Source organism: Carettochelys insculpta, chromosome 1 (assembly GCF_033958435.1).
Source record: "Carettochelys insculpta isolate YL-2023 chromosome 1, ASM3395843v1, whole genome shotgun sequence".
NCBI lineage: Eukaryota > Metazoa > Chordata > Testudines > Carettochelyidae > Carettochelys > Carettochelys insculpta.
In genome coordinates this window covers 20,662,207-20,689,838 of record NC_134137.1, presented here as the reverse complement: position 1 = coordinate 20,689,838, position 27,632 = coordinate 20,662,207, and the positions used below count along the sequence as shown (strand labels likewise).

Genomic DNA, 27,632 nt, shown 5'->3' with positions numbered 1-27,632 from the left:
TGTACATTTTTAACAGTGAGGGGCTGTATCTTCACAGCAAAGTTATCTTGGAATAACGGCAGCTATTTTGAAATAAATTTGCAAACATCTACACAGCAAAACTTCTATTTTGTAATAATGTTGAAATAGCGGACAGTTTATTTCAATTTCTGTATTCTCGTTCTACAAGGAATAGTGCCTGTTCTGAAATGGATATTTTGGAATAGGTGCTGTGTAGACAGGGAATAGGGGCTATTTTGAAATGGGAGGCCTCCAGTCCCACACAGGGTGTCCTGCTGGCCAATCAGTGTTGAGGCTCTGTTTTGAAGTAGCTGAGTGCTATATCAATACACATTTTGAGTGTAGCTGCTCAATTTTGAAATAAGCTATTCCAGAGAATCTCTTCCAGAATAGCTTATTCTGAAATAATGCTGCTGTGTAGACATAGACGGGGAGATAAACCACTGGGACATTTTACCAAGAGTCATAGTGGACTCTCCACTGCCAGCACCCTGGGTTCAGGCTTGGGTGAATAGCTCAAGCCCCACTAGGAAGAGTCTGTCTAGTGTGGCTGGGTGGCTCCTTTATTTGCTCAGCTGGACAAAAGTTTGATGTCACTCACTGCATCTGCTTCACAGGAGTTGGCACCAGGATTGAGTTATTAATTTTTTTTTTTTGGGCTGATCAGATTAAAGGAGCTAAGGTAGTGCAAGGTATGTTTCCAAAAGAAATTGCTGGAGTATCCATAAAAACCACTCTGCACTGACTGAAATTTAATCAGTAGTTAGAAAACAGCCGTGGTACTTATTAACTCCTAGGAAAGCTACTGCTTTCCATCGCCTGCTGGATAAGTAGTTTTTATTTGCCAGTAGATAATTCCCTGTACAGCCTGGGGAGCAATGATGCTTGGTGGCTATTGTAGCTATAAAATATTTAACTTTAACATATAATTGCGTTACTGCAGTCTCTAATAGGATTTGGTGTCAGGCAGATGTCTGCCTTGGCCTCTGGCCCAAAGATATAGACCTGAGCTACTAAGTGGAATAAATAAATAAGAAAGATTAAAAGTTAAAGTAGCAATGTTGCTTACCAACAAGCACGGTAATTATCTGAAAGAAAAATCTATCTAGGGTCCAGTAATTTGTCCATCTCTTTAATATATTTATTGTATTTCAGCTGAATAAAGGTAATTCACATAAGTAATTGTAGGCCAGAGTGAGAGCTCTTTATAGAGCTCATCACAGTGCATTTGGTCTTTGCACATATCTTTGTCTGAAGCAAAGTGATCCATTGTACAGACCACTGGCCTGGGAACTAGCAAATGTCAGTTCAGTTCCTGCCTCTGTCACAGAGCCACTTCATAACATTGGTATAATGGGCACTTTTCTTCTAGAAAGAAAAACTCCCCGCAGCCCCAAACCACCCCCAAGCTTAACCCCCCACAGCACCACCCCCAGGCTTACTCCCCTTGCAACTCCAAACTGCCTCCTCCTGCTCCCAGGCTCAGCCTCTCACTGCCCCAACCCCCCCACCCACAACCTCAAACTGCCCCCCCCAACCCCAGGATTCAGTATTTATCTTACCCAGGCCAGGAGCTCTGCATGCTGCTGCGCCCCACTGCTCCTTCACCAGGACGTCTGCTCTTCACCATGGCTGCATGGCTTCCCCCACCCCTCCGGCTCCCCCAAGCAGAGTGTGGCCAGGGCAGCTCCCAGCGCCCTCCCATGCTGAAAGGACTCTTCTTTCAGCACAGCAGGCAGGGAGCTAGAAAAGAGCAGCAGTGGCGGGAGCTGAAAATGACTCCTTAAAGAGCCACATTGGGCTTGGAGCTTGCCCAGATGCCTTCAAAAATTGCAGCACCAGAAAAAAAAGGTGCCAGAACACTGCTCCATGGTGTTCAGGCACGAAAAGAGCCTTGGGTATAATTAGTATAATTAGTCTGTGCCTCAGTTTACCCATCTGTAAAACTGATATAGTAGTTCATTGACCTTTACAAAAGCCCTTTGAGCTCCTTGGATAAAAGACAGGTACAGAGGAAAGTCTTATTGTTAGAGACAGCAAAATTATGTCTAGGTTTTCCTATTTAATGAAGGGAGACTACACTGGAAAGACAATAATAGGATAAGAGCAGAAGAACAGCCATATGGGGTCAGACCAAAGGTCCATCGAGACCAGTATTCTGTCTTCTGACAATAGCCAGTACCAGGTGCCCCAGAAGTAATGAACAGAGCAGGTAGTCGTCAAGTGATCTATCCCATCCTATCACCCATTCTCAGCTTCTGACAGAGGTTAGGGACACCGCCCCTGTCTATCCTGGCTCATAGCTATTGATAGACCTATCCTCCATGAATTTATCTAGCTCTTCTTTAACCCCTGTTATAGTCTTGGTATTCACAGCATTCTCTGGCAAGGAGTTCCACAGACTGACTGTGTGTTGAGTGAAGAAGTACTTTCTTTTTTGTGTTTTAAACATGCTACCTACTAATTTCATTTGGTGACCCCTAGTTCTTGTATGTGGGAAAGAGTAAATAACTCTTCTTTATTCACTTTCTTGACATCAGTCAAGATTTTACAGGCCTTTCAAGCTTCTGGGGCAGGTTTGATTTAAAAAAAAAAAGAAAAAATGTGCCTAGGGTGGTGATCAGTCCTTCTGTGGGGGCAGGGGGACTGGACTCAATGACCTCTCAAGGTTTCTTCCAGCTCTATGACATACATTTATCTCCATGTTTCACTTTATTCTTATCTAATAGATATTTTCCACCTCTAGCTTTTGTAGAGCAGAGTCAATTTACAAATCCTTAGCCACTCCCTGAGCAAGGTGGGTTTGACTAGTGTCTATTGTGGGATGAAGGTAACTCAAGTCTCAGAGAAGCTATTGTATTGTTTCCCAGCGTGAGACAATGTGGAGCTACAGGCAATGTGTCTGTCATTTATGTCATTTATTCCTCACCTCAGAAGACAGCTGCATGTATACAATGTTTATTCATGAATAAACTTGTTTTCCAGTGGCTAATTAGATTTTGGAGCACGCAGGATGATTCAACGTGCTTCCACATTCAAGTCCTTGCATTCCAAGATAAGCTGTTTAAGTTTTGCTGGTTTGCCCCGATGTATTGTGCTCGCTTTCTCAAAATCACTCGGGCTGCCAATTTGTTTTGGAAGGAGGCAAGGAAACAATGTTTTCAAAGTTCAAAGTTGGCCATTATAGCAAAACCATGTGTTGGGGTTGCATTGGCTGAGCCTGTGGTTGGTAATCTTGGCTCTCACTAGTGGGTGTCAGTAAAATGTTGGGCAATCACTACAAAGATTTAGACTTTAAGAACAAAACAGGGATGCAGACTCAAAGCAATAAATATATATTAAAAAAATGGACAGAGTATCACATTGAAATTGGACACCCTTTAAAGAGAACATTGCTACAATCTTCTACAACATTTATATAGAATTAGTTAGAGCTTTGGTTCTCAGCCAGGTATAGACATACCCACCGGTGTACATAGAGGTTTTCCAGATGGTATTCATCTCATCTAGATAAGAAGCTGATCCCCAGATTGATCCCAGGACAGGTTTAGGGGGGCTGCAAATGGAGGGGCGGCATTACAGGGTAGAAAGCAGAGCAGTTGCCCCGGACTTCATGGCATAGGAGCCCTTGCAAAGCTACATTACATGCTCCAGCCCTGGGTGACATGGCTCAGGCTTCTGACAAAGCTCACAAGTGCTGAAGTGTCAGAATGAAATGTAAGGGCAATATATTCCAGTCGATTTATTTTAAAATTACATAGGTAAAAGTGAGAAACTCAGCACTTTTTCAGTAATGATGTGCAGTGACACTTTTGTATTTTTATGTCTGATTTGATAAGCAAGTAGGTTTCAAGTGAAATGAAACCTGTGTTTCAGAAGACAAATCAAGACTCCTGAAAGGTCTGAAGAACATTGAGAGTCATTGAGTTAGCATTAAGTGTAATGCTGCGTTTAGCCAGGGATATGCGTATATTATTTCAAAGCAGAAAATAAGCATTAGGATGGGTGCTGGAATCAAATGTAGACTTAGCTAATATTATGGTATATGGTCATACTTAGGGGAGAATAGTGCTTGAAATAGTTGCTCAGTGCAAATGGCTTTGGTTCTTTATAGAATTTTCTAATTTGACTGCTTATAACAACCATTGAAGTTTTAGCCAAGTCCTTTCTTCTACCGCATACGTGGAAACGTAGCTGTTTTATTTTTCATATTTCCATATGGTTTTATTTTTCCCATATTTTCTTAGAACACTCTCATTTCACCTCTTTTATTTACCAGGCTATGCATAGAAAAATGTATATGTGCAAGCTGTAAGATTGTCACATGAATGAGACTCCAGCTGGTGCAATGGCTTAGGACACACGTCTTATGTTTCCATGCTGTCAGCAAGCTGTCTTCAAGCATGAGCGTTCAGGTGCTCTGTGGTGTTGTTCTAACTTGGCAATTCATATGGTGAGCTGATCTCCTCTGGCATTGAAATCAGGGATGCAGAGGGCAGCTGATATGCTGCCCAGTCCAGTCCTTCAGTTGCTGTAGCTCTTGCAAATTTTGCAATAAACCCTGACTAATTTGAATTTAGTAAAAGTTTACTTTAGGCTACTAGATTTTTCATGTAGACTTCTAATCCTGTAAACTAGATCCAGCCAAAGGGATTTTTTAAGAACTTTCGGCATATGTGATTTTTTGTTGCCTCCAAATTCAAAAGAATACTCAGTTTAGGAAATTCAGAGGAACCTGAGTAGAGCCTTATTCTGGATTACATAGAAATGAAATAAATAGCAACTATCCCACTGCCAGACAGCTCCTAGACTTCTGCTTGTTTGGCAGCTACCAGAGATAGTGAAGGAACAGCATGACCATTTAGCACCCACTGTTGGAACCTATTTTTGAACTACATTGAAGCAGCTTCCTTTCCAACCCTGGCTCCAGGCAAACAGCATGTTTGAGTAACATGAATAATTCTTGTTGCCAAGAGGTTTGTCTCAATTGTCAAAAGAGCTTTCTGAAGAAAGTAGGGACCTTAATTTCCCTGTGTTATCCAAGCCAGGTTTATATTCTCGGCTCCCAAGCAGATATTACAAGGCACCAGACCTTGAGGGAACAATTTTTTCATCTTCTCCAGTCCTTTCTCACTCCATGGAAGAGGTTACTTCAGGACAATAATGCAGAAAAGCAAATATGCATAAAATGAGGGCATTATTGTAAGTGTCACTCTCAGACTCATTAGAAAAATTTAACACGTCAGATAGCATTTAAGCATGACAAAGTGATTTTAACAACCTAGCTTCTTATTAGTGGAATGGGGTAGTCAACACATAATTAAAAACTGAGGAGGTACTCTACAGCATATTTGCTATTGTGAATTTTCTCATAAGTGTTCAGTTATTGTCTGGCTTTGGTTGCAGTTAGGAGGTCCATGCCCTTTTCCTTGGAAAACTGGAGCAGAATTTCAGTAAATATGGTTAGTGAGGAATTCAAGATGTTATTTGCAGTTTGGCCACACTTAGGCCATTTCTACACACGCCACTTTTGCCGAAAGCAGCACGCTAGTAATCGGCCCAGAAAATGCTAATGAGGTGTAAATGTAAATTTCTGGTGCCTCATTAGAATATGGTCACATGAAAATTTTGAGGAAGAAGGGGCTTCTGGAAGGAGGATTTCCTCCCGGGAGATCCCCCAGGGGACACTCCTCTACGCACTGTTTTGGAGTCTGTAAGAGCTTCTTCAGGACTCTGAATCATGTGACCACATGCTAATGAGGTGCTGGAAATTTACATCCGCACCTCATTAGCATTTTCTGGTCTGTTTATTAGCACGCCACTTTCGGAAAAAGTAGCATGTGTAGAAACGGCCTTACGGAGTATCTTTCTGTGAAATCAGAAAGTGGGAAATAATGGTCCAGACCACCTGCATTACTACTTCATTACTCCACTGGATTAACAGTGTGGTGAATCAGACCCAGATCATTAACTAGGAACTGTAGTCTTATTTCCATGCACCATAAAGTGAATGTCTGCTTGACATGAGAACATCAGTGTCAGAGAAATAAGTATTTTTCTACCTGCACAATAAAGCTCTACTTACTAGAAATATATATGGAGTCTTGAAACTCAGTTTTTATTATTTAAAACTACCATTGCACTCTTTGGATGATGAATTTACACCTTGTCCATTACAGTGGCCTTCAGGAGCCCCTATCAATCAGGGCTGAGCCAATCAGATATTGCCTTCTTTTCTGTTAAGTTCAAAAACTAATGTCACTCTTGGCTCTAGATGTTTCAGCTCATTTGATGAACAGGATGTTTACAAGTAGGTTGGCTACCACATGGCCCAAAATGAATTAAGCGCCTGAGAGTGCAGTTATTCTCCAGTGCTTCATCATTCCCAACCTGGTTTATTAAAAGGTGTGAAATTAGGTTGTTTTCTATACACCTGAATCAAATTTTTATAGAACATGCATTTCACTTTGAGGAAATCTGAAATAGTAGCCCAGGATAAACCATAATATGTTGTTATCTTCTCAGGCTACACACAAAAAACCTACCCTGCCTGTAGGCAAACTTTTGTTAAGAAAAGAGTGGTTTTCATTCCCTTTGTCACTGAAAGATTGAATTTAATAAATCATGTCCTTCTTTTTATTAAATACAAACTGTGAACACTATGCTCTGAGGTAGCATTGAAACAAAACAGAAAGAACCAGAAATAATTTCCCCTACCTATTAACTTTGCTTGGAAGATCACTATCTAATGCTTGTAACAGAGAATTTGTAGACTTGACTTGAAACAGTACCAGCCATTAATTTGTCTCCCAAGAAAACTAGTGGTAGTCCGTTATGTGGGACTCTAAATAACTACCACCTCATACGATGCACTAGAAAATATACTATGGGAAGTGGAAGATTGACATAATGTTCCTGTAGGCCATTACCATCTCCAACTTCCAGAATTGCATTTGCAGTGGACTTAGTCTCTGGGAAATTCCAATTTCAGATCAACTCTCTTCATTTCAGGTAAGCATGTTCAAATTCAAAAGTTCTTGAATTTGCAAAACAGGGCTGAAAATCTTTCAAGAGAACAAGTTCTGCCAGGAGTTTTCTGGCATTTCTTGTCTTCAGTCAGATCATAAATAGGAACTTCGCAGAAGAGCAACAGAGGAGATCCATTATCAGGAATTGTTCAGATTCTGAGCTGAGTTTCTATACATTTTCATTAGTTTGCCTGTCTCTTATTTTGCACCTCTGGGTAGTGCTCCCTGTTTAAACCTGGGTGGGCTCCTTCCCAAAATAGAGTGAGCAAAACCCCACCCAGTGCAGCACAGGGCTTTATGTGAGACTCCAGTTCATACCACCTCCTCACAGCCAAGGAGGGGATGACATAGCAATAAATAGTGCAGACCTGTTGTTTTGCTGTTTTATCTTATGAGACTTTGAGTCTGATCCTTTGAGGTGCTGAGCGAACATAATTCCGGCTTGAACTCATGAGAGTGGAAGTTGCTCATCATCACTCTCTGAATCAGATCACTGAAATGTAAAAAAAAACATTTTTAGGGCCAGGACCTCAGCAGGTGTAAATCAATATAACTTCAAGAATCTTTTTCAGATGAGCATTTCCGTGTTCATAATCTGTGCTAAGGTGTACGCACTTTATTATCAGTTGTGCTGCTGTCTATGGGCTCTGTCAAAGACAGAGGATTTCTTTTGCCTAATTAAAATAATGTCATTTCTCTTTTCATTTTCTAGAATCAGTGGATAATTGTCCCAGTAACTGCTACGGGAATGGAGACTGTGTTTCTGGGACCTGTCATTGCTTCCTCGGCTTTCTGGGTCCCGACTGCGGCAGAGGTAGGCGTTTATATCTGATTCAGTAACATATGCACGTTTCCTCTGGTTACATTTCTCAGAGCATGTTGGAAAGATACACTCATGGTTCTCTTCTTCAGAAGTGAACCTGCTGGAGATTGTGATGGTACACTAGAGTAGAAACTGACTAGCTCTGTGGGTTGGTTTGTTTATTACTTGCCATGCTTGCAGTAACCTTAGTGACATGAGCCCTTGAACCTCTCCCCTCCCCATCCATGTAAGCAAACAATGAGGATAATAACTCACCAGGAGCTCCCTCTTTAGATATGTGTTGAGAAAAGATGGCTTAGAAAAGCTGTACTATTGTTTCTCCAACAGACCATTTTATCAAGGGATTAACAGGGCTTTATATAAAGGTCTTTGTCCTCTGCCATTAAAAAAGTGGTCCTTAAGCACCCTCACTCTTGCCTTAGGCCTCAGAGGTCTCCCTGGTTTAACCTGCAGCAACCAAAGTGAGGGGGAAAGTAGATTGAGACAGCCAGTGGCACTAGGAATGTGAGACCACATGTGGCCCCACCCCTTTTTAGGGGATTGACACAGACATTGCCCAGACAAGGAACTCACCTCTGGCCTTGGGTAGTGCTCCATGTTTAAGCCTGGGTGGGCTCCTTCCCAAAAGAGAGTGAGAAAAACTCCACCCAGTGCAGCACAGGGCTTTATGTGAGACTCCAGTTCATACCACCTCCTCACAGCCAAGGAGGGGATGACAAAAGATTCCCCTCCTTTCTGTGCACACACACAATTCTCTGCTCATCTGGTTGTCTGGAGTGGGTTTCAGAGCTCACAATCCAGTAACATGAATGAGACAATTCACACCTCGTAGAACTCTTGTTTCAGGCTGCCTGTGGATAGATTCCAACCAGTTCACATTAGCTTATTAACCACAAGGGCGTGAAACGTCACTGGAGTTTCTATACTTGCATCATGGTGTAACCCTTCTGTTAACGCCAGATGCCTGTCAGAAGGGCTGGGTTCAACTCTTGTGGGGTTTTCCTATCAAGGATACAATCAACCGGCTCAAGCCCCCACCCAGTGGCCTGGGACAATTTCACCCCCGTGCTGGGTGCCTGTAAGGCGGTTCTCCCCCCCTCGCAAGCACAGAGTCCGAGATAGAAATGGCTTGTTTAATGACCGTAACCTACCCCAAGGTTACAGCGACAGATGCAGTATATCTCAGCACAGAAGAGACAAAACCCCTTTTACCCAGATACCATCCCCATATGCAGTAGAACCCAGTCTCTTGCTGGGGCTCTTGGCCCTTTTCCACACACACACAGTTACAGGGTGTACCCTCTGCGGTACAGTCCCAAACTCAAAGCCCACAGATACATCACCAGGGCAATACTAGCTGTCGACTTGTCTGTAGCCTCCCCTTGCTGTCACCAGCCGCCCGCCGGTCGCCGTCGTCTGCCGCCGCCACCGCTCCTACCGGCCGCCCGCTGGTCCTGCTGTTGTCCGCCAGTCCTAACCCCACTGCTTGGGACTGCCCTAAGGCAGAACCCAGTGATTTCAGCTCTGTGTGGCCTCAGCTGCCACTCTGTGATTTCAGCTCTTGGTATCTCTAGTGTGGGGTTTCACAAACACCCTAGTAGCCAGCTCTATCTTTTAACAGGTGGGGAGGGTTAGTCAAGCCAGGCTTATAGCTATATGGCCAAGGCACAGGCAGGGCCAAGGCACTCAGCAAGCTGGCTCAACCCATACCCCTCCCCTTCTCTCTCACAATGCTTTAAACCAGGGAGCCCTGTGTAATCAATGTCTTACACAGCTAAGGCGACTGCCCTGTCCCCCCACAACAACCCAGAGCATTGGTGAGATCTCACAACTCCCACCTTAAGTGTCAGCTTAAATTGTGATTTTACAACTACATGTTTACAATAGACCAAATCTCATGGCTTACTTGCTACCCATTAGGCTTTGCCTGAAAAGGTATCACACATGCACACCTTTGCATTCTCATGCAAATGATCACTGGGAGACTCATTCCTCCCAGCCTTCAGCAGCACTGCGTTCCTTCTGCCACATTCCCTACATCGGCATCTATGAAGTCTCCATAAGCAGATGTGCAGAGAGGAGTGGTTTTGAGTCCTCTGTATTGTCATGAAATAGTGTGGTCAAAACCCTGTAGCTCCAAATCATACTGTCCACTTCCACATGCAAAGGAATAACTTGGGGGAGTGTAATTGAACTTTGGAATTTGCTTTCCAGCTTGGTCTGAAACTGTGTGGTCTACTGCCCTTTACTGAAGGCTGCAAGACTCACCTTTAGGGGACCAAGCATGATGATGCCTTACAGCAGCTGGAAATGGGGATGAGGTCATGGTATTGTGGAACCAAAGGGTCATTATTGACTTTTTCCTGTCCAATTAGTTTTAGACACATGAGGGACACAAGGCTGCTAAATTGATATTGCTGAGTTAGAAATGTTGACTCAATGCCAGGATCTCCGAGAACAAGGGGAAGGGGCTCTTTATTTTTTAAAAATCCACACAGATGAGTAAAGTGTTTTTCAGTGATATTCTCTAATGCAGCACTTTATAAGTATCATGTGTTTGGATCACTGCAATCATATTTGTTCAAGGGAATTACCTTAATAGAAACCCATCCTGAACACTTGTTTGTTTGGCCAGAATGTGAATTATAAAGGTTCCACAACTATAATGGTCTGGTTAAAATACATTGTTTTTTAAAATGAGGTATGACCGGAAGGGATTTCTCTGGGTTCCCTGTAACTGTGAAATGTAGCAAATGAGACTTTGCAATCACTGTCACCTTGTTATTCTGGCTTTGAGATAGCTCTGGATGTGTTCTCACACAGAGCTCTTTAGAGCTCTAGCCTTCTCACATGTGGCCTTCCATTTATCTGATCTTACACTGGATGATCAACTGGCTTGTCAGAATACATGTAAGTCCTTCTCAGCACCTGTGTAGTCTCACCGGTTAAACCTGATTATTTTTTGTCCTTGTTTAGGAGAACCATGAGCTTATCCTCTTCCTGTACAAAGGAACAGGCTCCATTATTCAGCATTTTAAATTTTAGACAGGTGAATGGAAACCTTCAGTCAGGAGAGCTAAAAAGTTAAATTACAGAGCTTCTTTTGTTCTGGGTAGTGTGTAGCACCTAATACATCTTACCCAATTTATGTCTTGTACTGTGCACATAGATATTGCCTTGCAAATGATGCACTTGACACATATACTTAGTGTACCTTATTTCAGGCAAATAAGGCACTGTTTAGTGACAAAGAAAACATTTCCGACGTCCTTTCCCTTGTAAATCTCTTGTATTTTAATCAGGCAAGTATGTTCCATTGTAGATAAAGCAGTTTAATACAGTCTCAATGCTGGTAACTTATTATATGGGCCACTGCTGCCGTGATGCTTTCATACACTCAGACTGGCTTGCCTGTAGTGAGAAGCATGAAAGCAACACTGGAGAAGCATTGTGATGCTACCCTGAGAGGATAGTAACAGACAGAGGGATGATTTCTTTAGCTACAATGAGTATCTTTTCCTGTTTGCACAGAAATGTGAGAATATTGTAAAATAGGGTATTGTATCCAGCGTAAGTCTAGTGCAGGTGGGTTGAAATACAGACTGCATCATTGTGTACAATTGCAATGTAATGTTCTTCGTTTAAATAATCAGAAAAATGCTTTGGTGAGTAGTGGACATGAAGGCTAATGGTTATCCAGCTGCTCTCACCTAGGGTGATATGGGCAAAAGAAAACACATGTCCTTGCAGCTGAATTTCAGTGAGGAGGAAATGGCATGATGCAGTAATGTGGCAAAGGGAGCCAGGCTAACATAGATGGATTCAAAATGTGCAGTGTTATGCCAAGCTATCTGGGTGATCTCACATTTAGCTGTGACACTCTTACTAGCTTTCCCAGAGCAGAAGGGGAGCTCTATGTAGCTCAAAAACTGGTCTCTGTCACCAACAGAAGTGGGTCAAATAGAAGATGCTGTGTCATCCATCTTGTCTCTCTAGGTTTTGAGATGGTATTGGAAGAAAGGAAGTATCTCATTTTCCAATTTGATATGGCAGTAAAAGAGAGTCATGATGAGGAGCATAGGAAAGCCCAAGATTGGGGCTGTGGGCTTTGTGAGCAATGAAAGAGCAGAACATGTATTCAGAGAAGAGGTGAAAGAAGTTCATAGCAATTTGAAAAATGAGACAAACAGCTTTAAATTGTATTTGGAGATGAAGAGCTGGTGAAGCTGATGGCCATAAAAGGTGGCCAAGGTCCAGATGATGCTCTATCATGAACTGAAGTGGGAGAATAATATACAGTAGGGTCTCAACATTCGCAAACTTAAGGTTCAAGAATTCAATTATTCATGAGCCACCACTTCCCTGGGGCTCTGGGGCACAAGGGCCATCTGCCGCTGCTTTCTGGTGCTCCGGGGCAGGGAGAGCCAGCGGCTGCCACTTCCCTGGGCTCCAGGCAGGAGCGCTAGCAGCTGCCATTTCCCTGAGGCTCCAGGTGGGGAGCATCAGTAGCTGCTGCCTTGCTGGGGCTCTGGGCAGTAGCCCCAGCAGCCGGGCTCCAGGTTGGGAGCCCCTGCCGTATTCGTGAAATTCAACATTCGCGAGGGTTCTTGACATGGAACCCTAACTGCAGAACTCTGCTTCCATCTCAGCAAAGAACTTGAAGACCATAAAACCAGGGGTTAACCGGTACAAATGGAGGAGTGATTAATAAATAGCTAAGGTTAGCAACAGAGGCAGGGTCAAGGAAACGATGCAATATGAGGAACATCCCAAGGTAGTTTAAAGCAGATCTGAGAACAGTGAAGATATAGAAGGAGAAAAAGATTCAAGGTCCTGGAGGACTCCCAATATTGCTGATTTTGGGATTAAATGAACAGTTTGAATCTAGATTGCTGTAGGACACATCAGAGACACAGAATAAAGAGACATTTTCACTCAGAAACATGATTTCATGTTTTAAGCATTCACTTGCAGAAAGGTATGAGGTAACCAAGAACAAAGATATTCCAGGCAAACAGGCAGATAGGAAACAGTAATCAGAGATTTGAGTGTGATCCGTATAAAAGTGTTGCCCTTGATTAAAGGCCATGTTCGAATACCCTAGTGGGAGAGTATGTCTGAAGAAGAGTATAGGTCCTGGAGTTATCCTTAGTGGAAGGAAAGAAGGGTATAGTTGCTTAAATGCTGTGTTTTTCTCATTTCTCTCAGCATCTTGTCCAGTACTTTGCAGTGGGAATGGTCAGTACATGAAAGGGCGATGTCTATGCCACAGTGGCTGGAAAGGTGCAGAATGTGACGTTCCAACCAACCAGTGTATCGATGTTTCCTGCAATAACCATGGCACGTGCATCATGGGGACCTGTATCTGCAATCCAGGGTACAAGGGGGACAGCTGTGAAGAAGGTATTTGCAAGTTACATTCAATTAGCCTTTTGTGCTTTGATTGTTGATATATAATTACATAGATAGAGACAGTACTGAATAGTTCTGGCACTTAGACACCACAGTAATAGGCACCTTAGAAATACAACAGATGGATGGAACATGAAAATGATATGTTGTAATAGCTAGTGGTTATTTGTCAAATTTGTGCAGTAATTGGGTGAAAAGCCATCAAACATTTCAGAGAGACAGAGCTGGTTGAAGGCCCAGAACATCTGATCACGTGTTCAAATATTCTTATTAAATTATCATTTTCATTTACACATCTAAATGTATAATTACTTTAAGAGGGTATTTTTCTGGTGTGCTATTCCAAATGATCATGGTTGCTTACACATGTAAAAATGAGGCGTGTGAGAGAGAGGCTCTGCTTCCTTTCAACTTTAAAAGGTTAAATATGTTCAAGACGTGAGTTTAAGCTCAACTTCAGAGCCAGATATCACGTCAATGGACCTGCCATAAATTTTTTTTGCTTCCTATTAACCTTAAAGGATTTTTCAATTTACATTTATTTTTGTTACTTCTATTATGGTACCATAAGCATGCCTGCCGATGGGGCCTGGTGATACAACTGCCCCAGGACCTGGTGATACAAAAGGGCTCAGCACTCCCAGCCACTGGTGATGCTGCTACTGAGGTAGTAACAGTGGCCAGAGCTCCAGGCCCTTTAAAGTGTTGCTGGAGAACTGCTGCTGATAAGCAGTTTAATTATTTTGTGCAGATAGTCATCCCGTCTGCCATTATGGAACAGTAACAAGATAAATGCTCATCTTCCCCAATCCATAACCATCTCGTCACACAACAGTTCCTAGCAAAAACAAACAAAATACAAAGGTGGGCCATGGTTTCCATATTTGCACATAAGCCCTCAATCCAACAGTTCTAAAGATATCTCCAAAAGGGCCTATTTTTCAGAGGTGGATTAGTTCCTGCTGTGACTTCCTTTGAGGTTGTAAGTGTGCCAACCATTCTGAAAATTTAATGCAGAAAACCCCAAAGACAGTTCATTCTGGGTTTAATTCATCTCCTCCACAAATGCCAGTCCACCACCCTAAATGGTGCATAGGCTTCAGACATGACCTTTGGACGAGTGAATGTCACTCCATAATTTACCTGCCATTGCTACAGTGAGGCTGCGTCTACACGTGCACGCTACTTCGAAGTAGCGGCACCAACTTCGAAATAGCGCCCGTCACGTCTACACGCGTCGGGCGCTATTTCGAAGTTAACTTCGACGTTAGGCGGCGAGACATCGAAGTCGCTAACCTCATGAGGAGATAGGAATAGCGCCCTACTTCGACGTTCAACTTCGAAGTAGGGACAGTGTAGACGATCCGCGTCCTGCAATGTCGAAATTGCTGGGTCCTCCATGGCGGCCATCAGCTGGGGGGTTGAGAGATGCTCTCTCTCCAGCCCCTGCGGGGCTCTATGGTCACCGTGGGCAGCAGCCCTTAGCCCAGGGCTTCTGGCTGCTGCTGCGGCAGCTGGGGATCCATGCTGCAGGCACAGGGTCTGCAACCAGTTGTCAGCTCTGTGTATCTTGTGTTGTTTAGTGCAACTGTGTCTGGGAGGGGCCCTTTAAGGGAGCGGCTTGCTGTTGAGTCCGCCCTGTGACCCTGTCTGCAGCTGTGCCTGGCACCCTTATTTCGATGTGTGCTACTTTGGCGTGTAGACATACCCTCGCAGCGCCTATTTCGATGTGGTGCCGCGCAACGTCGAAGTTGAACATCGACGTTGCCAGCCCTGGAGGACGTGTAGACGTTATTCATCGAAATAGCCTATTTCGATGTTGCTACATCGAAATAAGCTATTTCGATGTTGGCTTCACGTGTAGACGTAGCCTGAGTGTAAGATAAAGAATCCCCTCAGCTGGTTATTTTTTATACAATGGCAACAAGAGTAACCTTTATTGGATTCTGATACCCAAATGGCACTTTTTAGAAGCACAAAATGAATTCTGGATTGCACATATGGCGTTACATGGTTTGTATCTCAGTGGCAATTAGCTGGACACAGTGATGGTGTAAATTCCATGCTACTCAGCCATCTCGTGAGAAAACTTTTTACCTTGGTTTAAAAATGCTTACAGTGTAAAAGAGCTGGGAAGTATAGAAAATTCAACATTATTGCTGAAAAGTGGATCACTCTATCTCTTCATTATTAAATCATCACTGGTATCTAAACAAAAGTAGCAAATGAAAATTATTTAAGAGTCAGGGTCAGATTCTGTCCTCAGTTAGACACTTGAGTAACCCTCCTGATGTCAGCAAGGTTTCATACATGGAACACAGAATAAAATCTGTTTTTTTCTAATATGAACCTCCTTTCCTCATATGCATTTGAAGCAGTGGAATAAGCCCAATTCAGTTGTTTTATGTTATCACTGTAGCAGGGGACAGTATCACAGCCCCATTAGGTAGAAACATGACAGAGAATGAGGAGCAAAGAGTGCACACTTTTTCTTATGAGGTTTTAGTATTTTTTCTGCTGTACATTTGTTTCTGTGTGCAAGATATGATTTGTATTAGGCCACAAAAGAGAGAGATCAGCCTCACAATGTGCCATGTAGGAAATCTGCAGGATACTTTTTTTTTAACATCTAATAAAAAACAGTTGATTTACATTTCTTAAATTGCATTTATTTCCTGATTTCTCTTTCATGAAGGGCCATCTGGTATTGATTCCTTTTATTGTTTCTCAGTTTCTTTGGTGTAGCTTCAGTCCTCATTCTTTGTTTATAATGGGTTTCTGTGCTAATGTTTCTTCTTCCTATTTTCCCCTGTAGAAGTCTGGCATTTTGTATAAAGTGTCAGCTAACAGTCTTACAGGGGTTGTACTTTTCTCTCTTCTAAAGTTTATTACCCCATATTTTATAAGGCATAGGCCAAGCCGTCAGGATGCTAAGGGAGGGGGCAAATAAATTTAATCAATGAAAAAAGTGTAGTTTCTGCAATATCATTACTTGCTGCTTGATTTATCACTGTCAAAGGGTGTGCAAAAGGTTTAAGCAATCAATGGGATACTTTCTAAACAGGAATTATTAGAGGGTATTTTCCAACATTTGAAACAAACATATGCAAAACTCAGATGTTTGAGGGTTTTGTTGTTTCCTATGTTAGACTTTTGTGCCCTTTTCCCACCCCTCCCCCTCCCCCTGCCACCATCCTGAACTGAGAAGTTAAATTTTGCAGGCAGAACTCCCTGAAAAAATGTATCATTAGCCTCAAAAACCACCAAAGCAATTGAAGAAGAAAGCTCAAGTCCCTAATCCTGCCCCATGATCCTTGCCACAGTGCGGAATGCCTAAAGAGCTGTGGCTACTAAGGGCGAGATTAAAGTTGCCATTGTTTGTGGCGTCTTTTGAAAGGGCTCATTTCAACATGAAAAATGGCCTTGGGATTATGATAAATGGGGGGCTGTGACACACACACATTCCCCCCCTATAATCTTCTGTGTTAGAGCGGAGGAAGCAGAGTGCTGGCTTTCTGTGATGGAGCCCCATTTAGAATTTACCTTTTTTCCCAATTGACCTTCACAGGGAATGATTAATTGCTTGGAGGTAGCCTCTTGTCAGTTAGCCTGTGATCTTCGTTCTCTGTGTTCAAACCATCTGCTGAGAACCTAGCATTCTGTTAGTCTGCTTCATAGCCACTTTCGTACTTATTACTGCTGAGGAAGAACAGGGCCAGGGCTCCAAGGGTCTCAAGCTAAAATTGGAACCTGCGCTCCCAGCTCGCTAATAGCAGAAGAGATTTATAGACTGGTGCTTTCCAGCATCTTGTGATTCTCAAAGGTTGTTCCAGCTGTAAGCAGAGGGCCAGGGACCTATGAAACAGAAAATACCCTCACATGCCTCAAGATAGTAATTGCTGAGCCATTGCTTGTCAATCAGAAGGCTTTGTGAATCCAGGGAATTATCACAGTAGCTTAATGGGCTGGTGTGTTCCCTCTCAAGGTGTCTGGATATTAAATAGGTCATTGGAATTCTCATTAACCCTAAAGAAAAAAAAGTCCTCAAACCTGCCAGAATATGCTGTGGCCTCATTGTGTTCTGCTTTATGAGAGCCAGTAGTTGGGAAACTCGGCCCTCGCAGCTTAGCCTGCCTGACATTTGGCATTGATCCGCAGGGCGCTGCCGCTGACAGTTTCAAGAGGTGGGAGTAGTTTGAAAGGACTTTTCATCCTCTCGCTTGCCCTATGTGCTTTTATATCAATAGATGCTTCGTTCCTCCCATTCCTTGTGTTCTGTGTGTTCCAGGAGTTTCAGCTGGTGGATGAAATTCACCCAGTACAGTCAAAAGGTCTTTTTGCACCACTTCGCTAAGAGGCATTTTGTGGTACATACGTCGTGTGCAATAGGCTCTTCTGAATTTGGATGCCCAAATAGATCGTCTAGCATCTCATTGAAGAGACTGCCCTTACTGAAGCTAGCATATGAAAAAACTAAAATTTAAATATTTGCCTAAACCAGGGGTCTCAAACTCAATTTACCTTAGGGCCAGTGCCAGTCCTCAAATCCTCCCTGTGGGCTAGCAGGCATAGGCTGTGTCTACACGTGCCCCAAACTTCGAAATGGCCATGCGAATGGCCATTTCGAAGTTTACTAATGAAGCGCTGAAATGCATATTCAGCGCTTCATTAGCATGCGGGTGGCAGCCGCGCTTCGAAATTGACGCACCTTGCCGCTGCGCGGCGCGTCCAGACGGGGCTCCTTTTCGAAAGGATGCTGCCTACTTCGAAGTCCCCTTATTCGAAAAGGAGCCCCATCTGGACGCGCCGTGCGGCGGCAAGGTGCGTCAATTTCGAAGCGCGGCTGCCACCCGCATGCTAATGAAGCGCTGAATATGCATTTCAGCGCTTCATTAGTAAACTTCGAAATGGCCATTTGCATGGCCATTTCGAAGTTTAGGGCACGTGTAGACACAGCCATAGTGTTGCCAGATGTCCTGCACAAAAGCACTGGACACCAACCGCTGGGGGGATGGAGGGGGGAAGCCTCCACCACACTCCTGCCAGGGAAATGGGGTCAGAGTGTGGCGGCTTGCTTCCCCAGCCCCCCTGCCCAGCAGTTCTGCTGGGGGAGATGGGTTAAGTCACTGGGGCTTTTTCCACTCTTGAGTGGTACTCCTGGCAGAGAGCAGAGCAAGTCCTCACACCCCAGTGCTGCTCCCCAGTGACAGTGCTAGGCAGGGTGCGAGAGCAGAGGAGGGGCCGCTCATTACTCTGGGGCTTCCCATGGCTGATCTGCCACTGCTGGTGCAGGATTGCTGAAAGGCACTGAGGCACATGTCACAGCACTCCTGGGAGAAGCTAGCTGTTGTATAGCTGAGCACAGGCAGCAGCTGCACCCAGGAGGGGCTGCAGAGGGAGCTGAAGCAAAACCTGCTCACCCTGCGCCAGCACAGTAATGCAGGGCAGGAGCCAGGCTTGGGCAACGCGCACTGAGACTGGCAGGGGGGAGGTACCCCCAGGCTAGTGGAAGGAACAGAGGGAGGGAGCCCCACGCTGCCTGACTCTGCTAAAGCAGCCTGCATGCACCCACCACTGACGGCTCCGCTCACTTCTAGGCTGGAGGGGAGCCCAGCTGCTCCCAGCATGCCCCACAGTGGAGACCCCTGACCAGCAATGCTTGGAGACCGTCACTAGGGGTGGGAGGATGCCACTGGCTGGTGTCAGGCGGCAGCCCAGAGCAGGCAGGTGCAGATGCAGCAGCAGTGGTAGCGGCTGGAGGAGGAGCATGGAGCCGTGCAGTGCTGTCTGCCGGGGCCCTGGCCAGCAGGTTGCCATATGCCCTCCACATACCAGACATTTATGTGTCCAGTGTTCTTTGTTTTTTTTTTTTTTACCTGAACAGAACCCAAATACTGGACTGGCCAGTTCAGTACTGGACACCTGCCAACCCTAAGCAGGCACCGCTTCTGGAAGGGCTCTGAGAGGTCGGAGAAGAGGATCCATGTGTTCTCCCCATCCCACATGCATCGCCTTGCTCCACCAGTTGGCCTGCATGCTCCCCCTGCATGTCTCCTTGCCCCACCTGCTGCCCCAAAGGTGATTTTACACCCCCCAGATGCCCCTGCCATAACCCCTGACAGCACAGCAGGGTGAGAGTGGCTTCTGGCTGCTACGTCCACTCAACTGCCAGCATGCCTCTGTGGCCCTGAAGAGATGTGTGCATAGTTGTTCTGTCCACAGGATGGTTCAGGGTTTCTGATCAGGGCCCCATGTTCTAGGGCTCCCCACAATGGCCACCTCAACTATCCTATGGATGGGATGGTCACCCCTGCTTAGATTAGCCCATGGGACCCTGGGCAGGCTGAGGCTGGCAGCAAGGGTCAGGACCCCGACACTCACCATGGCAGTGGGAACCTTGGGTAAGTGACACAACCAGGCTGGCCTGAGAGATCGTAGAGGAGCAGAGTGGAGGTTGCTGCATCACGCTGCTTTCCCATGGCTACTGCTGCAACAGTGAGTGTGGAGGACCAGCCCCTGCTGCCACCCAGTGCCAGGCCCCCAGTAATTCCCAAGGCTGCATGCCTCTGGGAGGCAGCTTGAGGGAAGAAGTGCAACGCAGGGGAGAGGGCAGAGCAGGGGGGGGAAGAAGCAGAGCAGAGGCAAAGGAGGAGCTGCGACTGAGTGGATGAGTATAGACACACACCCCTGGGCCACAGGGACCCATGTGCTGGCAGCTGTGTGCAAGCTGCATTGTGGAACTCATGGGCCGTAAATGGCCTGCAGGCTGTGAGTCTGAGATCTCTGGCCTCAATAAATGTTCAGGAAAAAAGAGATATTCAATAACATTTTGTCTTTCTTTTTTTCGTTTGCACCTTTGGTCAGCAGCGCGTATAAGCATTTTACCTGAACCATAAGCTTAAGTCCAAGATTGAGCAGAGGCTGTAAGTTAAGCACTTGTGTATGTGCTTTGCTAAATCAAAGTCTTAATCATTATTTGGAATTTTTTCTTGGAAGCTGAAAGCTCAGAACTGCACAACAGTGTAATATGCAATTGAATATCACCAATGTAATGGCTCAATTGAAATAGAATCTGGAAGGGACCTCCAGAGGTCATCAAGTCTGGTCCCTGCACTCACAGCAGACCTTATCACCATCCTGAACAGATTTCTTTTAATATAACCTGCCCCAAGCCCTTAAAAGGTCCCTCTCAAAGGCTGAGTTCACACCCTGGATTCACAAGGCCAATGCTCTAGCCATTTAGCTATTCCCCTGCACAACATGCCCACACAACAGAAATTATGCTAATACTGTCTCAACCAAGATGCTGTACATGCCATTCACTGTCGCTGCCATTAGCCTACATTGATAACTTGGGAGACGTCCCAATTAAATTGGAAACCTCTTCCATGGAATGGGTTTTAATATAATTTCTGAAAATTTGCCCTTACGAGAAAACATTTAAAAAGTCCTTTTAGTGTGAACATTAGTTGTTCAGTTAGCATCAATATGAATGTTCTGTCTTAATTACTAGTGGCTTCTAACCACAAGTGTAACCTTTCTATCTACCAGCCTAGGGGTGAGCAAACTTTTTACTTTGGGCCCCTCTTTTCATCCCTTCAGTTAGCAGCCAACCCCCAGCCCCCAACCTGTCTAATGTAACTCTGGTCTGCAAATTGAAACACAGTTTCAGTTGTTTTGATAAAAACTGATGGCTTTACATAATTTTGTTATGATGATTTCATAAATGGCATCGATTTTGCTCTATCACATAAGGGTTTTTCACAAATCAGAAAGAAAAAATGGACATTTTTCATGCTTTTTTTATTCCATTTTATGCATTAAAAACTTGGTAAATAGTAAGTTATAGTTCTTTTGGAAGGTCTGTTGTAAGTCCTTGTTTAAAGAACAAAGGAGCAAAGTGTGAAATTTAACAACTGAGTAATTTCAAATGATTAGATGAGACTGAATCAATACTTTTTTGACAACTTTTTATACATTTCACCATCAGTCTCTTTTTCAGGGACCAGCAGTAATCAGCCATCATGTTGACATGCCAGCATCCTTAATATCTCCTTTCCATCATCTTGCTATCTGGATGAAATCTTTCCTCTTGCTCTTCACTGACACTTCCAAGATTTTTGGGAAAATAATCCAGATGGAAGTGCAAAAAATGAACTTTCAAATTCATGTGACATCCAAGTCTTTCAAATTTGTTTAGCATGTTGCCAACAAAGTTTTTATAGTCATGATCTTTGATATTCCCTAAGAAGTTTTGTATGAAGGCCACCCGACTGTCTTTGTCATTCGTGGTTTCTTCAAAGTTGCTTTCAAGAGTCAGTTTTCTGATTCGAGGAACCACAATGATACCTCCCTTAACTTTTTGGTAACTCAAAGCTGGGAACTCATTGCAAATGTACTTGAAACAGTCAGCATTCTTGTTTAATGCTTTCACAGATTGTTTCATCAAACCTAGCTTGATGTGGAGTGGAGGTAGCAGTACCTTGTTGGGCTCAATCAGTTTTTCATGAATTATATTCTTGGAGCCAAGAGTCAGACTCTCCTTTGGCAGCCACTGTTTCCTTACCCAATGAAGATCTCTTGCTCTGCTATCCCATTCACATAGAAAGGATGGCATTTTTGTATAACCAGCCTGCTGACCAAGCAGCATACACTGCACCTTCAGATCTCCACATACAGTACATTCATGCTCTGGACAATGCACCTTTTCAAGGAGGAGTTCAAGATTTTCATAGGTTTATGGGCAATAGCCACAGAGGCTTATTGATCGCCATTATGCAGTAGAACACCTTTTAGGCTTGTCTTTGAAGAGTCAATAAACAGTCTCTAGTCACCTGGTTGGTAAGCTGTCCCCAAGCTTTCTATTAATCTGACAATGTTATTGCAGTATACCAATAGAAAAATATAGAGCAAATTCTTTCTCACGGTTCCTGTACCAAACAAAACTTGTCCCAGGGGAAAGCAAATTCTTTGCTTGAAGTCTGGATCCCAAAACCTCATCAGAATCTTTAGGTGGATCAAGGTCTTTCACCAAGTCATTCACCTCATTCTGGATGAAAAGTTGTGGTTCATTACTGGCATGTTCTGCTCCATACTCAGTATCGTCTCCAAAATTATCAGCATCCGTGTCTGAAGACTACATGAAATTTTCAAGGCAATTTGGTGGGTTAGGGGTAGGCACATCAGGTCCATGTGGTATTAGCCATATTGCTGAAGGAAGGCCTGGTAAGAAATACCATGCTTGTTTTGAACGTTATACCCTTCTACATTACATAAACAGCAATAACAGTCATCCCTGTGACTCTTGGGCTCATGCCAAACCATGGGAATTCCAAATGCCATAGACTTTTTTTTTCCCTTGACTCCATTGTCTCAAAGACTCCACACATGATTGACGCTTTAGGTGCATCTACACTAGCAAGTACATTAGAAATTAGGATCAGAAGGCCGAGTTATTTCGAAAGACGCTGTGGACCATCTACACTGACACGGTGCTCTCTCAAAATTAACTTTGAAAGAACTCCCTCCTTCTTTCAAAGTCAGTCCTCTGTTCCCGGGATGGGAAAAGCGCCCTCTTTTGAAAGATAATTTTGAAAGAGTGCAAATGTAGACACTTCACGGCCTGTTCTTTCGAAAGAGTGGGTCCTCCATGGCCATGATTAGCTGGCAGGCGGCAGCATCAGCTGGCAGGCGGCAGCGCCACTCACAGCACAAGCAGAGCTCTATGGCTCCGGCATCCGGCCACGTTTCAGCACACAGGCTCCCAGAAGCCCTCAGGCAGGAAGCTGAGACCATGCAGGAAGGAGGGAGCCCACGCTGTCTCGCACACTGCTCCCAGCCGCGATGACCCGGGGGAAGCCGCAGCATGTGGGAGCGGCTTGCCACGGAGAGGCAGGCATGAGACTGGGTGGCGTCCAACCTGGACGCCCTCACCCAGGCTGTGGTCGGCCACCTGGCCCCTGACTCCACTCCATCGTGGGCCACTCCCGCACCCATGTCCCCCATAGCCCCCCCACTGTCCCCGACACTCCCATCGCCCATGCAGCCCCTCCTCTCCCTCCCAGTGGTTCCCCTGCTTGCTGCAATCCCATATCCCCCTGCCTCCCCCACAATGCCCCTCCCCTGAGGAGGCCAAACTGGAGGTTCTGCTGCCTCCCCACCTCCTGCTGGCCAGCCTCATCTGCCTGGCCCACATCCTGCTGTGCAGGGCTGGCCAGCTGGAGGCCAAGCCCCTGGCCCCCTTCTCTCCCTGTGCCGAGCCCGGCACAGGCGCGGGAACCATGCCTGAGCCGCGCCCCTACCTCCCTGTACCACTGGCCCTGGCCCCGCCCCGGCGGGGCCCTCAGACATGGAGAGGAAGGGGCGGGCACAGGCAACGGGGCTCCCACCATCAAGCTCTGTGGAGGGGTGAGGCCCCCCCCGACCCCGGCTCCCCATTCACCCTCCCCCATCCCATGTAAATAGTTCTCCCCATTCACCCTCCCACCACACATGTATATAGTTCTCCCCATTCACCTTACCCCCCACAAGTATATAGTTCCCCCTAGATAATGAGGGGTGCAGTTTTTTCATAGGAAATGGTTTATTTTTATGGTTTACCCTGTGTCCCCCCTGCATGTGTGCTGGTGGGTGTGCGTGTGTGTGCAGGGTGCAGGGGGTGGGGGGTTTGCCATGGTCCCCACTGAAAGGCCTGGTGCAGGGCCTCCCATACACGCATCCCGTCCTGCTGGGCCTGGTGGCACGGGGCAGCAGTGGGCTGTTCATACCTGTGCCACGCCTCGGCAGCCCACCCCTGTATATAGGGCTCATGTTTCGCTTCCACCAGGTTATGGAGGGTACAGCAGGCCCCGACCACCGCTGGGATGTATGGGAGGCCCACCTCCAGCCTGGTGTAGAGGCATCTAAAATGCCCCTTGAGGCAGCCAAATGCCCACTCCCCAGTGTTCCGGGCATAGTTCAGCTGCTCATTAGAAAGGTCCTGGCTCAGCTGGGTGTGCCCGGTGTAGGGCCGCATCAGCCAGGCCTGCAGGGGGTAGGCCACGTCCACCACGATGCAGGGCAGCATCATCGTGTCCCCGATGGGGAGCTCCTGCCAGGGGATAAAGGTCCCCTCAGTCATACAATGCCCCAGCCCTGAGTTCATGAAGACTCTTGCATCATGGGCACAGCCAGATCAACCCATGTAGATATCCTGGAACAGGCCATTGGTGTCGACCAGGTCCTGCAGTACCACCGAGTGGTAGCCCTTGCGATTCACATAGGCCCGGAGGCTGTGCTCCAGGGCCTGGATGGCAATGTGGGTGCCATCCAGGGCCCCGAAGCAACTGGGGAAGCCCAGCTCCTGAAATCCCTGGATGGCATCGGCCAGGTCCCTGATGCAAACCAGCTGCCTCAAGAGCACCTTGTTGATCTCCTGGATGACCTGTAGGGTTTAGGGGGGCACACTTGTGTGCGTGGGGTCGGGTGCAGCTTGCCCACCCATGCCCGTCCCCATCCCCGCCCCTGTCCCCACGGTGCCTGCCCTTCTCCCGACAGTGCCTGTTGCCAGGCTGCCTCCCGCTCCCCCGCATGCAGTCTAGGTGTGAGCTGGGCACTGCTTACCTCAATGAGGATGGCCCTGACGGTGGCTTTGCCCACCTCTAACTGGTGGCCGATGGATCAGTAACTCTGTGGGGTGGCCAGCTTCCACAGGGCAATGGCCACCCTTTTGTGCAGGGGGAGCATGAGCCTCAGGTCTGTGTCCTGGTGCTGGAGGACTGGGGTGAGCCAGTGGCACAGCTCCAGGAATGTCCCCTTGGTCATCCTGAAGTTCTGTAACCACCGGTCGTCGCCCCAGTCCTCCAGCACCTGCCAGTCCCACCAGTCGCTGCTTGTGGGGAAGCTCCACAGGTGGCGGATGACCCGGGGGACCAGCTGGGAATGTTGCACCCTGAGGATGGTGTCCAGGAGGGTGGCTGTTGTGGTGGCTACACATGGCCACTGCAGCACAGCAGCCAGGACTGCGGTCAGGGCGTTGGCTATGGCTGCGATGGCGGGGAGGTGCTTCTTGGGGTCCATGGGGGCCCGGGATGCCACCTCTGATCTCTCTCTCTCTCTCTCCCCTTCTCTCTCACGCGCGCTGCTTGGGGACAGGGTTGCTGGCCCTCAGAGTGTGCAGGCTGAGGTATGGGGGGCACCCTTTAAGGGGACAGCGGGCAACAGCCCCGGAAGGGCTCGTCCGCCATGCGACCCCGCCCGTGGCACTTCCTGCCCCTGCTCTTTCAAAAGAGTGCCCTGGTGTGTGTTGACGCTTTCTTTCAAAATTGTGCTGGAGGCCTTTCAAAAGAACAGACTGAACCTTCAGTCCCCACTGGTGTGTGTGGATGCTCCGTTTCGAAAGACCACCTTTCGGTGTTCTGTTTTGAAAGATGTTCTTTCGAAACAGAACTGTAGTGTAGACACAGCCTTTATGAGGGGCCCAAGACTTGCCGTGATCCCCAAGTATTATGCCAAAGTAGGCATCATATACATTTCTAACAAAATCTGTTATGCTCTGTCTTTGCTTTTTTGGAACAAAACTGCCACAAATGTAGCAAAATATGTCTGGATCATTCAGGCAACCCCAAGATGCTATGTTAGAGGATTAGCTGAAAAAAGTGGAAAATACAGTTGTAAATATCATTCAGAACATAAAACAATTAAACCATTCTGTTTTGTTACTCCTATAATATATAATATCATAATTGGTTGATCCTCTTCAACAAAATTAAGCTAGATGGAAAATAAGTCACAGCATATAATGTATAACACATTATAATAGCATTTTTTGAAAAAGTAGATCCTGGTTTTTCAGAAAATCTGCCATGGGCAAAAATGGATATAATATTTGAACTCAGCACCCTGAAATTAGTTAACAGTTATTTGTTCTCGAACAATGGGACCTAGGCAGAAGGATGACTCCAAACTGAGGGAAATTTCAGTAATTTTTATATTAAAAAAAAAACTTTCATCACATGTAAAGTAATAAGTATATAGAACATAAAGGCTGTGTCTACACTAGCCCCAAACTTCGAAATGGCCACCCAAATGGCCATTTCGAAGTTTACTAATGAAGCGCTGAAATGCATATTCAGCGCTTCATTAACATGCGGGCGGCCGCGGCACTTCGAAATTGACGCGCCTCGCCACCACGCAGCTTGTCCCGGCGGGGCTCCTTTTCAAAAGCACCCCACCTACTTCGAAGTCCCCTTATTCCCATGGGGGATAAGGGGACTTCGAAGTAGGCAGGGTCCTTTCGAAAAGGAGCCCCGTTGGGACAAGCCGCGCGGCGGCGAGGCACGTCAATTTCGAAGTGCCGCGGCCGCCCGCATGTTAATGAAGCTCTGAATATGCATTTCAGTGCTTCATTAGTAAACTTCGAAATGGCCATTTGGGTGGCCATTTCGAAGTTTGGGGCTAGTGTAGACGTAGCCAAAAACTCTGTTAATCAGGATATAAATGTGAATGCACAGACATAAAATCAGTGCCATATTTCAACATTTTTAATGAGATGGATGAGCCTGAGACCCAGCAGCCCATTGTGCTGTGCCCCTCTTATAAAATTTCACATCTGCCCCACCCCCTTCCCCAGGAGGCCTGTCCCTACTTTGGAAACCCTTGTACTTGCCCATTCTGATTACTACGACTGCTAAGCGTCTAGGCGCTCAAGATTTGCATTGGAAAAGGCAGGGAATGGGAATTGTCTGTGTTACAGAAATAGGCAAATACTTGGGATAAAGATCAGACAGAAATGCAGTAAACATGTTGTAATACATAAAGTGCAACAGTTCACTTATAATACATAAATGAACATTTCCCTCTGGGGGCTGAGTTGATGGTCCACTTGATCTCACCAGCCATGGAAGTGAGTGGAGGGAATATCTCTTGGGTAGACAGGGAGGTGAGACTTATGGTTCATATTCCCAGCTTTATAATGGTCTGTGCAAGTTTGCTTATTCTCAGTCTCCCCATTTTAAAATGGGGATAGTATCTAATTCACAAAACTATTCTAAGGCTTAATTCATGTTTGCAAAGGGCTGTGAGGTCCTGGAATGTATTGTTAATAACTATTAACTTAATTTATTGCTTTCAGTTTGTTCCTTTGAGCATCAACATAAGAATAGATTTCACTAAGTAATATTTCTTTGCTTTAATTTTAGTTTTATTCTATGCCAAATCCCCCCCGGTTTCTAGTGCAGAAATTTCTGAAGTACAAAATAGTTGTCGGATGCTCCCGGAGGCAGGCGCTGTCTTTGTCTCAATTGACCATGCAGCCTCAAGAGGCTACTGCTGTGGCATAAATATCAAAATGGGTCATTTCTGAACTTTCTAACTCTGCTTCCCTTTGCCTT

At 45.7% G+C, this 27,632-nt stretch overlaps 1 protein-coding gene across 3 annotated transcripts in view; it reads left to right on the top strand.

Moving 5' to 3' along the window:
- The window catches only part of TENM4 (teneurin transmembrane protein 4), a 493,982-nt gene that overhangs the window by 293,849 nt on the left and 172,501 nt on the right, over positions 1 to 27,632 (top strand). For all 3 annotated transcript variants that reach the window (XM_074983382.1, XM_074983375.1, XM_074983367.1), the window contains 2 exons: positions 7,741 to 7,842; positions 13,060 to 13,254. In XM_074983382.1, coding sequence (XP_074839483.1) covers positions 7,741 to 7,842; positions 13,060 to 13,254 — 297 coding nt within the window. The remainder of the gene's footprint in view (positions 1 to 7,740; positions 7,843 to 13,059; positions 13,255 to 27,632) is intronic.